Source organism: Caretta caretta, chromosome 15, assembly GCF_965140235.1.
Source record: "Caretta caretta isolate rCarCar2 chromosome 15, rCarCar1.hap1, whole genome shotgun sequence".
Taxonomy (NCBI): Eukaryota; Metazoa; Chordata; order Testudines; family Cheloniidae; genus Caretta; species Caretta caretta.
Genome location: NC_134220.1, coordinates 5,773,213 through 5,786,640, shown reverse-complemented (window position 1 = coordinate 5,786,640; position 13,428 = coordinate 5,773,213). Strand labels below are relative to the sequence as shown.

The window sequence follows — 13,428 nt, the reverse complement described above, 5'->3', positions numbered from 1 at the left end:
CCACCAGCATCCCTGCAGTGTTCCACCCATGGGGTGGAACCTCACTGATCCGGGAGCAGCTGACCAGCACTCACAGAAAGGGCCAGCATGACTCCATGGTGCTCTCTAGTCCAGGTGTGCCTTCGCGAGGCACCTCCGTCCTCCCTTCCGCATGGATCCGTGCGGTGGTCACCTCCAGGCTGCATTACTGCTGCAAGCTGTGCACTGAGCTGAGCGTGGATGAAATGCAAGAGCTGCAGCCTGAACACAGGGTAGCAGCCCTTCAATGGGCCAGGCTGCTGGGCCCGTGAGCACATCTCCCTTGTACTCAGTTCCTTCCACTGGTTCCCAGTCCACAGCCTCGGTCCTAATCTGTAAAGCCAGCAAAAGGCCAGGTTCCAGCTACCTCAGCAACCGCATCTGCACCCATGATCAACAGCTGTGCACATCGCAGCTCACAAGCCCCAGCCGAAGCCCACGAGAGCTGTAGGTAAAGTGCTGGCAGTCACCAGAAGAGCCTCCTCACCCAGGGAAGGGAGAAGAGCAGGGGACTCCATACAGTCCATCTTACCTGGGAAGCTCCCAGATGCTATGGTGATGGATTCTGAAAGCCCTCAAAGAGACAGCTAGATTAGACAAACCAGACTGACGGAGGCTTGGAGTCTAGTGGTGAGAAGAGGCCTGGGGCTGAGGAAACCTGGATTGCCTTCCTGATTGACCCCGACTGCTGTGAGACCTTGAGAGAGGCTTCCAGATGGAGATGCTAAGAGGTTAATTTATCCCCCACCTCATGAAGCATTTTGAGAGTGTCAGATAAAAGTATCTGACACTCATGCAAAGTATCATAATTAGTGTTAAATGCAAACCTTGAGGTATTTGTTTGTTATATTGTTACCTTCGTATATGCAGGAGATGCAAAGGAGCTCACTTAATTTTCCTGCGGGAACCGTTACCTCTGAATTCCCTGGACTTATGTGATACACGCTCAGACTGAATGTTGCATTCAAGCGAGGCCGTGCACAGAACACACATAGGCAGGAAGCCTTTCCTCCAGCACGAACACGCAGCCGCTGAGCAGCGCAGAGCAATACCACACAACAGGAAGTCAGGGATACTGGGGCCAGCTGGAACTGCGGGAAGTTTTACAGGAATCCAAAAATAGCCTCCCAAAGTTTCACAGCTGCGCTCTGGGAATCCAGGGTCCAAGAATTCTCAATCCCCACACACTCACTCTTGCAGACCTGAACTCAACAAAGCTCTCTAGAGACAGAGGCACTGAAAGCTGAGCTTCAGCCCCCAGGGGAGCTTTGAACCACCGACAATAACCGATTGATTGTAACAGTACCTTCAGATGACCCTACCCTGGAGCAGCCCCGGCCAGAGCTCTCCTTGCAGAAATGAAGAGCACGCTGTGGAATACGCACTATTATCCTGCCATATCTAGGACGTGCCTTAAGTTACGACCTTCCCTTCCACTGGGGACTTCAGTGAGTGTCCACAACAGAGCCCCAAATCCCCATCACTTGCTTCTTCCACTCACTGCAGACACGCTCAGGCCGAACGCCTGGCACTGGAGCTGTAGCAACGTCCACTGAAGCTCTTCGTGTTCCATACATGCGGCCTCCCTTTTCTTTCCAGCCCCCTGTCTCCGTACCCCCTCCTTCACTTCTCTTTCTCTTCCCTCCCTCAGAGATGAGGCCTCTGGTAGTTACATCATCTCTTCACGGGGGCTGGGCAGTACACTCTGAAACCCATCAATCTACTCCCATGACTATCCAAACACAGGCCAATACAGAGTCGTGGGAGGCGTCTGAGGGGCAGAAACGGCTGCCCTCAAAGTACCCCTCAACCCCAGCATAGAGAGTAAGTGACCAACCCAGAAGCTGAGTTTCATTCTCCAGCCAAGGCCCAAATGAGGAACCTAGTGTGCGACAAGGACCCAAAATGAGGAAGACTGCAAAACGACTCATGCAGGACAAACTGCGTGGGCTTCTTCCCCTGAGTGTACATGGCTCTCTTTGCTCAGCTTCACAAGGCTTTATGGTGGATGTAAACGGCTGTCAGCAGTAACAGCGAGGAGACCCGAAATCTGGGTGGAAGGGCAGGGACTAATGCTCGCGACCCCCTCTCACAGGTGAAGCCAGACACTGCTTGTGGAACTGACGTCTGCACTTTGCTGTCTCCTGGAGGCAGCTGGCACCGTGCTGGGAAGGGACGTGACTAACTTTCTGAGGGAAGCCCAGCTCCAGTCCATCGGTTGCAATGCCACTTTACCAAGTGAACAGAAGTTTGGGGATATGCCCACTGTCCTGCAGACATCCACTGTTTCGCTGCTGGTCCCTGCCTCGCCCCCAGGGCTAGCTTTGACCGAGGAAGGAAAGGCAGGACCCTCCCAAAGGAACCCCCTAGTCACAGAGCTCTGAGCAAGGCAGGCTCTGGGGAAGCCGAACTCAGATACAAGGGGGCTGGGAAAGCCCTTCAGGGACGGGAGGAGAGGTGGCTCTGAGGAAGGAGGAAGAAGCAGTGTCTAAAGAAGGGATGCTGGTGCTTACCTATCAAACACTCGTCTCCTTGTTGCCTCCATCCTGGGCAGCACAGAGACCCAGAGAAGCTGCACAAAGGAAAACACAAAGGTCCGGTTACAATTCTCACATACCTCGGTCCCTCTGCCAAAGGTTTCCCCTTCCTCTGGAGAGAGCTCGCTCTCCTGCGTGTTGGGCCACAGCTCTGAGAGAGCCACCCCACCCCAAGGACTTGAAGTGAGTCAGAAAGACCCAGGGCTCCACTTTAAAACCCAGCGGGCAGGCCTGTTTGAGAGGAAGGCAAATATCTGCAGCCAGTGACTGCAAGTCCTGGCTGACACCGGGGCTGGGGCACTCACTCGTGGGCTGCTCCGCTCCCCCCACCCCTTGGAGAATACTTTGGGGCAATTCTCCTTTTCCTCAAGGGCTGTCCAGTGCAGGGTGCTGACAGCTACAATGCAACCCAAACAAAAGAATGCAGCTGTAGGGAGTCTCAGACCCTGAGTCAACTGACGCGGGCTCACCTTATGGGGCTAAAAAGAGCAGTGTGGACACATTCCCGCTTGAGCTGGGGCCCAGGCTCTGAGACCCTCCCCAGATTTCAGACCCCAGGCTCCAGACGCCAGGCTCCAGCCCAAGCAGGAATGGCCACACTGCTAATTTTAGCCCCACAGCACAAGCCCCGTGAGCCTGTATCATAGAACCCTAGGATTAGAAGGGACTGCAAGAGTCATCTAGTCTAACCTCCTGCCAAGATGCAGGATTTGTTGGGTCTAAACCATCTAAGACAGATGGCTATCCAGCCTCCTTTTAAAACCTCCAGGAAAGGAGCTTCCACACCCTCCCTCGGATCAGTTGACCTGGGCTCTGCGACTTGTTCCACAGAGTTTTTCTTGCAGTGTAGATGTATCGTACGCGGGTGGTCGGAGGATAAGCAAGGGATGATACTTTCAATATGCTACCACCACTCACACCCATATCTCGGTCTCACCTGGCCCAGCTGGTGCAGCGAAACTAACCATCATATGTCAGCATAAGATAGGGACCTGCTTGTGTGTGAGCTGGCAAATGGCCAATCCAGACAAGCCTGAAGTGATGCTAGGTTGGGGGAAGAAGCGGGAAGAGCTGGAGAGGATACCAGCAACAGAGGGTCCACATTCTTCACAGGAAATCTTTGTCATCCACATTTCCGATTTGAAAATGGAGTTACAACGACGGTTTCATTTCTTCAAAAATCTCCATTTTGAAAAATATGCAATGGAAACTTCGGAAGAAATGCCACCTGATGCCTGGCCCAATGGAATGGGGGGTGCTTTTCCATTTTTCTGCATGGCCTGTTTTGATTGTTTAGAAAGCATGTGACTGAGTTAGCCAAAAACATCTCATTTTCAGCATCCCCCCTTTTGAAAATGAAATACATTTTTTCTATAAAAAATTGCAAAAAAATGAAAAATTGGAGCTTTGTGGAACACACGGAGCCAAAATGTCTTCACCTGGCCCAGATCCATACAATCCTTCTATTTCTTGACCAGCTCCAGTCAGCCAAACATCCCTCCCTGCTGTCTGTCACACAGGTCTGAAGCTAGAGCCATGGTAGAGACCAGCTGCAGTGGAGAGAGCACTCTGGGTATGTCTACACTACAACAACACACTTGCAGCTGGCTCATGCCAGCTGACTTGTGCTCACAGGGCTTGGGCTGTGGAGCTATAAATTTGCAGCATAGAGGTCAGGGCTCGGGCTGGAGCCCAGGCTCTGAGACCCTCCCCACCTTGCAGAGTCTCAGAGTCTGGGATCCAGCCTGAGCCCAAATGTGTTCACTGCAACTTGATAGCCCCACAGGCCGAGCTCTGCAAGCCCAAGTCAGCTGACCTGTGCCAGCCTTGGGTGTTTTACTGCAATGTAGACATACCCTCTGAGTCCATACATAGTGAGAGGGATCAGTCATTTTCTGTTAGACCATGAGACAGTGACCCAGGCCTTCGTTACCAAGATAAGACTGGACTAAACTCATCTCCTGCTGTGGCCCAAACGTCACTTGCAGCTTCCACTTGTTGTTACAGAAACTGCCCCGGGAGCAATGACCTCTCACTGCTTCTAGCCTCTGTACAAGTCTTCAAGGGCACGTGGGAGCTGCAAGCAGCTACAAGGGAGCAGCCTCCCTAACCAAACTTGGCATCTAGAAGCTGAACAAGCCAGGCCATTTCAAAGTAGCCCAGCTGCTCTTCTAAGCACTAGACTGGAGTAGCTGGAGCTTCCCCTTCTGAGACACACAGGGCAGTTACTCATCTGTTGCTCTCTCAGGCAAAGTTCTGTTCTGCAGACCATGTCTGAGACCTCTCCTGTGACACACATTTGGCAGCCTTGTCACAGCTCTCATACACTGTGCGTGTATGTGAAAGAGACACAGTTGGAAATCATCAGTGACGGAGAATCCACCACGACCCTTGGTGAATTTTTCCAGTGGTTAATTACTCTCACTGTTAAAAATGTACACTTTCTTTCCAGTCTGAATTTTTTTAGCTTTAGCTTCCTAGTATTGGCTCGTGTTATACCTTGCTCTGCTAGGTTGAAGAACCCATTATTAAATATTTGTTCCCCATATAGGTACTTATAGACAGTGATCAAGTCACCCCTTAACCTTCTCTTTGTTAAACAGATTGAGCTCCTTGCGTCTGTCACAATAAGGCAGGTTTTCTAATCCTTTACTCATTCTCGTGACTCTTCTCTAAACCCTCTCCAATTTTTCAACCTCCTTCTTAAACTGTGGACACCAGAACTGAACACAGTATTCCAGCAGTGGTTGCATCAGTGCCAAATACAGTGGCAAAATAACCTCTCCACTCATACTGGAGATTTCCTTGTTTACGCATCCCAGTATTACATTAGCCTGTTTGGTCACACCGTCACACTGGGAGCTCATGATCAGCTGATTATCTGCTTTGAGTCCCAAATCTTTTTCAGAGTCACTGCTTCCCAGGATAAAGTCCCCCAACCTGTAAGTACAGCCTATGTTCTTAGTTCCTAGATGTATACAGTTACATGTAGGCATATTAAAATGCATATTGTTTGCTTGCACCTAGCTGACCAAGTGACCCAGACTGCTCTGTATCAGTGACCTGTGCTCTTCATTTTTTACCCCAATTTTTGTGTCATTTGCAAACTTAATCAGTAATTATGTTGTCTACTTCTAGGTCATTAATAAAAACGTTAAATAGTGTAGGGCCAAGAATCGATTGCTGCGGGACCGCACTAGAAACATACCCATCTGATGACAATTCCCCATTTACAATTACATTTTGAGACCTGTCAATTAGCCTGAGTTTAATCAATTTAATGTGTGCTATGCTTATTTTATATCTTTCTAGTTTTTTTAATCAAAATGTCATGTGGTACCAAGTCAAATGTCTTACAGAAGTCTAAGTACATTACATCTACACGATTACCTTTATCAACCAAATTTGTAATCTCATTAAAAAGAGATACCAAGACAGTGTGACAAGATATATTTTCTATAAAGCCATGTTGATTGGCATGGATTATATTACCCTCCTTGAAATCTTTAATTGAGTCCTGCAACACTCCCTCCATTATCTTATCATGGGATCAACATCAGACCAACAGGCCTATAATACTTGGGTCATCCTGTGACCTTTTTAAACAATGGCACAACTGAGCTTTCTTCCAGTCTTCTGGAACTTCCCTGGTGCTTCCAGACTTAGTGAAAATCAAAATTAAAGGTTGAGCGAGCTCCTCAGCCAGCTGATTTAAAACTCTTGGATGCAAGTTAACTGGACCTACTGATCTGAAAAGTTTAATTTTAGTAGTTCATAGAATATCAGGGTTGGAAGGGACCTCAGGAGGTCATCTAGTCCAACCCGCTGCTCAAAGCAGGACCAACCCCATACTCCTGAGACATTTGTGGACCAGAAAGAGTGTTACCATATGGTAGGATTACATCATCTGTGTTTTCCCCAAATACAGAACGGAAATATTTAATGGACACTTCTGCCTTTTATTGATGATTCTGCCATTTCCATCTAGTAATGGACCAATACCATTTTCAGGATTCTTTTTGTTCCTAATATACTTTAAAAATTCCTTCTTATCATCCTTAACTCTGTTGGCCATAATTTCTCTGTGTGTCCCTTTGCCTCCGTTATCAATTTTTTACAATTCCTAGCTTCTGATCTATATTCATTACTCTCAGCTTCTCCATTCTTCCATTTGTTTACACACACACACACACACCTGCCTTCACTCCCCCTCCTAACCAGGCCATTTTTAACCAATATGGCCTTCTTCCTCAATTGAGGCTCTTGGGCATCTAATCAAGTGATCGTAAACAATTCTCAAATATCATTCACGTTTTTCTGATTAAATTCTTCCTCCCTGATGATCTGGCTTATAATTGTTTTCAGCTTTGTGAAATAGGCCCTTTTAAAGCATACATCATTGATCTGGACTTTATTCTGTTTGCACATTAAAAATGTGCTGAAGTCATTATCACTTCTATCTAAGCTGCCGTTAGTTTTCAGTTCTGTGATCAATTCCTCTTTATTCGTCAAGACAAGGTCTAATATAGAGTTCCCCCATGTTGGATGCAACACTTTTTTCATGCACAGCTGCATACATGGGAGGGGAAGGTCAGACCTTAAGTGTCCGAGAGAAGCCCCCAAATACAGAACAGAAATATATTGCTGTGATGATTTAAAGCCAACTGGGAAGTGACTGTCTCCCCTCTTTCCTCTTTGCCCTAGTTTGGAGGTGGGAAGAAGCACAGTCTCTAGTGGTACCAGGAGCCTCTCTAGAGCGGGTCTGAAATTTTTTCTCAAAGGAAATACTTATTAAATGCATTTTTTTCTAAATTCTCCATGAATCATTTTTCATTTTTTCAACAGAAAATATTTTCAGTTTCCAAACCCCCAAAATTTTACCAAAAACTGAACATTTTTATCAAAACGAACAAACAAAAAACTGTTTTCATTTTTTTCAGTTAAAAATATTTTGAGAGGAAAATGTCAAGTCAGTTCTAAGTCTGTCTCTTTCAAATGCAGCAACTAAACCACAGGACCCCCTGCCCCCCCCCCCACCCACCCACTCCCCCCACACACAGAGCACACCAGTGCAGGGCCTGGAATGAGCTCCAGCAAACACTGAATCCCTCATGGCCAGCAGAGGAAGTTCTGCAGCTCACAGCAAAACATCAGGACCTGGACAGCTTGTTTTAATGCAGCTCAAAGACCCCTTCTGGGCTAGATCTGTAGCAGTTTACACCTCATACAAGGCAAAGGCAGTGAAGAATAAACCAACTCCAGTCTAGCATCAGTTCTTAATAGCTCATCATTAACGTTGCATGGACTTTACTTGTTGGATTCGACTCCTTGGTGCCAGCATCTCCACAGTAGCAGCAGGAATCTGATGTGACCTGTGCCAGCTTCTCTCCTGCTCCAATTGTCAAAGCACCATGTGCAGCAGAATTCGAGGCACATATTCAAGCCTCCATTGCTGCTGGAGGAGTTAATTGTGGGATAGGCAGGACAGTGGCAGAGGTAGACACACAGGAACACATTGCCAGACTGGATCAGACAGTGTCCCGTCTAGTCCAGTGGCCTGTCTCTGACAGACGCCAGTACCAGCTGCTTTAGAGGAAAGGGCAGTAAACCCCTAGTGAGCAATACTGGCCATAGGGGAACTCAGTGGATGTTTGCACTACCAATATTAATGTTAATCTGCTTTTGATTCCTGCTCAGCTCTTGGCCTTAGCAGCATCTTGTGGTGGTGAGTTCCAATGGTCAATAATGCTCGGTGTAAGAGAGTATTTCCTTGTCAGTGTTAAATTTGTTGCCTTTCAATTTCATTGGACATCCCTTTGTCTGGATTTACTATCTCAAGGTCTTTCATTATTTCATATACCCCCAATATGTGCCCTCTTGTTCATCTCCTCTCTAACTAGGCACTCACAATCATTTATGTCACTCCCGTAGGGTTCTACCCTGCCACCCATCACTGTAGAATCTAAAAATGAACAGCAATAGTGAAGAATTGAATGGACTTCATGGAGTTTCTGGCTCTTCTTCCTTTTCAGGATCAAACTGTCTCTGCTTGCAGCAGGGTAGTTGCTTTTCACTCACCTTTCATACAGAAGTCTCTCCCAGCCTCTGATCATATTTATCATCCATTTCTGGACATGCTCTCCATCGGTGTAGCGCTTCTATTATAGTCTAGCCCTAAGGCACCTCTCTCCCCCATTCATTGTATAGGAGCTCAGGCTTTGTGAATCGTAGTGTGTTCCTGTGATTTTCTAGGTGCCTAAAAGTTAGGCACTGTGATGCTGCACCTCAGTACCAGGGTCACTCAAGGCCCTAAGTAACTACATCATTTTTGCAAATCTATTACCCTAATAGATTAGTGAGGCAGGATTTTCCTTTGCAGAAACTGTTCAGATTAATCTTTGTCATATCATGGTCATGCAGATGTTTTGTAATTCTACTTTTAGTTATCATTTCAGCCCGTTTTCCTGGTCTTCAAGAGAGGCTAACTGGTGTGGACCAATTTGACCCTCCACTTCTATGGGGAGCAGATGTAGCCATATCCAGGAGGTTACTCCTTCAGTGAGGGGAATGCAGGGCTCCCATGGAAGTGTGTGCAGAAGAGAAGGTGAAAAGTTTTCTATAATTTGGATTGCCAAACCAGGCTGGATCCAAATGACAGGATCCCCATCACGACCCCAGGCAGGCGCTGATCCAGTCTGAGAAGAGGATTATCCTGATAGTCTGACTGACTATCTCCTCATTATGCCCCCTTCTATTTGGAAAACAATACCCCCTGGATGGTGTTGAACTTGCTGCATGCAGTCACTCCAGCTGTCTCCCTCCCATGGAGGATTTGAGGTTTGGGATTAATTTCCACTACCCTCTGGCTCCCAATTATTAGTTGCATTTCCCCAAAATTAATCTTGTTTTGTTATAATGAAAATTGGACTCTAATGCTAGTACAAAACTAGAGCTAGTTCCTACCACTGTAGGATCACCCACTTCAAAGACAATGCTCCAGAAAACCCCAGTATGGGAGAAGTTCTAACCCTAAGGAGTAGATGAAGGAACATTTTACATTTATGTCGTGCCTGCTACCTCAAAAGGTTTCATTAACTTAAAGCACTATACAAACTATATAATTTATCCAGGGATCGCTCACCCACCACTGAAACGCAGCCACCCCTGTGGCGGAAATGTGGCCCTGCACATAGCGCACTGCAGTGCTACACAAGAGAGGAGGCAGGGAATTCAGAAGGCTGTGGAAGACTCTAGTTAAAACTGCAGAAGGAATTTAGGGATGCAGAATGTGATTACTCCAGTCCAGGTAGAATTCGGATAGGCCAGGTTTAATATCCCGACTCTGAGGAAAAGGCACAGGGGGTTTACAAACAACATTATTTTCCTTTTCAGAAAAAGAAAACAACAAGGCATCATAGGATCCAAGATATCAATAAGCAACTTACGGACATATGGAAGGAGCACTTGGTTAACAGAGCGAACACTCTCGCAGCCACTGCCTTGCTACAGCCGATAAAGATGCTATGGCACCCTAATGAGCAGAAGTGGACAGGACCTCTGCTAAACACCAAAGAGTAACAAGTGAAGGGAATGTAGAGGCCTAGGGCAGGTCTACACTACAGACCTATGTTAGGGAATGTCCATACTACTGTCCTTCTGTCAGTGGTGCACGTCCTCACCAGGAACACTTCCACCAACTGAAGAGGGGCAGTAGGGGTTGTGCGGGGGGGGGCTGAGACCCAGGGCTCTCAGCTCCGTGCTGTTCCCCACCGGGAGCCCAGCTGCCCTTCTGGGCTCTTGGCTTCTCGCCTCCCAGCCAGGAGCGCAGGGGGAGGGGTACCCCGGCTTCTCGGCTCCCTGAACAGGGAGCCTTTGGGTAGCAGCCAGCATGGAGCTGAAAGACAGCCAACAGCCCATGTAAGGAATGCAGTGTCAACATGGACACTGCGTGGCCCTAACTAGACCAACATACGCGCTATGCCTCTGGCGGAGGTGGAATTATGATGTCAGTGTCATAGGTCACTGACATCAGCGGGTCAAGGCTGTAGTGTGCACACGGACACAATTTGGTCAACATGAGGCAGCTTATGTCGACCTAACTGTGTAGTGTAGAGCAGGCCTGTGCACTGTACAGGATACCAGCATGGCATCTCCTGACCAGGTGAGACCCGGTTTTATCATGCCATGTGCATAGCCTCGGAGTCACAAAGTTAAAAGCCCCAGAAGGGCCCACCACATCTTCCAGTCTGACCTCCTGTATAGCACGGATCACCAGTCCCACCCAGCACCCGCACACTAACCCAACAACTGAAATGAGACCAAAGTATCACAGTACACAGGAGAGCAGACTGGTATGTGCCACAGGCAGAGAATGGGGGGACTGAGGTGCACCAGTGCTGAGATCCCTACAATGGCAGGGAAATAATTGAGAGAATCTTGGCAAGTGGCACCCCCCCCCACACCCCAACCCCAAGGTCACTGCCAATCAGACCTGGGGGAAAATTCCTGCCTGGCCCCACAGATGGTGATCACTTAGACCTTGGGCAAGAACCAGCCAGCCAAGCACCTGAGAGAGAATGCTCAGTACCACCTCAGAGACCCGGCCCTTCCCATCCTATGTCCCTTTTCCAGCCATGGCCATTCCTGATGCTTCAGAGGAACGAGATTTTAAAAAACCCACAGAATACATGGGGAGGGGGACAGAATCCCTTCCTGACCTCTTCTGGTCGCTGGCTGAAACCTTGAAGCATGAGCTTTAGGAACATAAGACATATACTGGAAGTGAGCCCCAGGGCTGCTGAGCCACCCCCCGACCATAAGCAACCTCGTTTTTTCTTCCTCAAGTGCTTGCTCATGTCCATTCCACGTTAGGTGACTCCCAAGCAGTGTCATAGGAGCTGAGATCAGAGTTCATGGACATGCTGATTGCAACATGGCTCGACCAAACTCAGTGTCATCTCTAGCTTGCTGGGTGATGGCGTTGTGGGAAGAAAACATGTACCAACGACTAAGTCACTCCTCTGCAGATGTCCTGGATCAGGATCTGGACCAGGAACACTGCTGAGGAAGCTTGCGCTCTCATAGACTGGGCCGTCAGTATAGTCAGTGGAGGAACACACGCCTGCTTGTAGCATGTGCAGATGCACAATGTGATACAGGATGAATCCTCTTGAGCTGAAATAGGCTTCTCATCCTGTCCGCTTCCACCACAAAGAGCTGCGTGGATCTATAGAACAGTCTTGTCCTCTCAATATAGAAAGCCAGGACGCATCTAACATCTGGTGTGTGGAGACATTGCTTCTCCCTGCTCACGTGCGGTTTTGGGAAGAAAACCAGCAGGAAAATAGTCTGATTATTGTGAAACTGCAAAACCACCTTGGGAGGAACATGGGGTGAGGGCAGAGCTGTACCTTGCTCTTAAAGAAGACCATGTACAGGGGGTTCTGATGTAAGGGTCTAGATCTCTGAGACCTGCCTGGCCAAAGTGACAGCCACTAGAAAGGACATCTTCCAAGAAAGGTAAAACAAGGGGCATGTTGCCAGTGGCTCAAAGAGGGCCCTGTGAGTTTTGACAAGACCAGGTTTAGGTCCCATGGGGGACTGGGCTCCCAAATCCGAGGGTATAGTCTTTCTAGGCCCTTGATAAAACGAACAGACATCTAATGTAAAAAAACCGATCAGCCATCCACCATGGTGCATGGCCAGGTGTATTTTAACTGAAGACATTGCCAGCCCTTGCTATTTCAGATGTAGCAAATACTCAAGAACGGTCTGCAGTGACAGCCAGGCAGGTGAGAGACCTTGCTGGGAAGACCAAATGGAAAAACTCTTCTGCTTGGACAGGTATTTAGCTCTGGTAGAGGGGTTCCTGCTAGGTAGCAGCACCTGGTGGACTTGCTCGAAACAGGCCAGATTCTCGGGATTTAATCCTGGAGCTTCCAAGCTGTCAGGTAGAGGGTGGTGGAGTATTTGACTATAGTCCTGTGAGATCAGGTCCAGGAGGAGAGGGAGCGGCATCAGAGTCGCTAGTGAAAGACCTAGCGGTGTGGCGAACCAGTGCTGGTGCGGCCAGGCTGGGGCTATGAGAATGACCTGTGCTCTGTCCCGCTTGATCTTCAGCAGGACCTTGCGCATAAGAGGAATGGGAGGGAAGGCGTAGAACAGGTGCCGTGTCCAAAGGACCAGGAGAATGTTTGAGAGTGAGCCTGGGCTGTGGCCTCGCAGGAGCAAAATTAGGAACGTTTCCTGTTCTGTTTGGTCACAAACAAGTCTACGTGGGGAGTTCCCAATCACTGGAAAACAACCCTTACTACATTGGGGTGGAGGGACCACTCGTGGTGACTGGAGAAAGACCTGCTGGATGATCTGCCAGCTCGTTTGGTGCTCCCGGAAGCTGAAAAGGTGGATCAAGTGCTTTATGCAAAAGTGCTTTATGAGGTGGATCAAGTGCTTTATGCAAAACCTCCACAAGTGGATAGCGTCCTGACACAGAAAGAGCAAGCCCCTCCTTGCCCGCTGAGGTAGAACATGTCTAGAACATCCTAGTTCTGACACATCCGAGACTATGGATAATGAGGGCTGGGGCCGGGAGAAGGGGATGCCTGAAAGGACTGACAGAGGGTCCCTCCATCAGTTGAGGGAGGCAAGGACTGGGGCAGGTGCTATGAGCACCAAGTCCAGGTGGTGGCGGCTTGGCGAGTACACTGAGGCCAGGCAAACTTGAAGGGGTCTGAGGCGTACTGCACTACATATGTGCCCGCGGCCATGTGACCTTACAATTTGAGGCAAAAACGGGCCATCGTGACCGGGTGGGCCTTGACCTGCGCTGTCGATGATGCCATTGTCTGGAAGTAGGCTTCTGGGAAGAAGACCC

At 48.6% G+C, this 13,428-nt stretch overlaps 1 protein-coding gene across 2 annotated transcripts in view; it reads right to left on the bottom strand.

The window, feature by feature from the left end:
- The window catches only part of SCARF2 (scavenger receptor class F member 2), a 109,098-nt gene that overhangs the window by 88,080 nt on the left and 7,590 nt on the right, over nucleotides 1-13,428 (bottom strand). For both annotated transcript variants that reach the window (XM_048821412.2, XM_048821413.2), the window contains exon 2: nucleotides 2,532-2,590. In XM_048821412.2, the coding sequence (XP_048677369.1) occupies nucleotides 2,532-2,590 (59 nt within the window). The remainder of the gene's footprint in view (nucleotides 1-2,531; nucleotides 2,591-13,428) is intronic.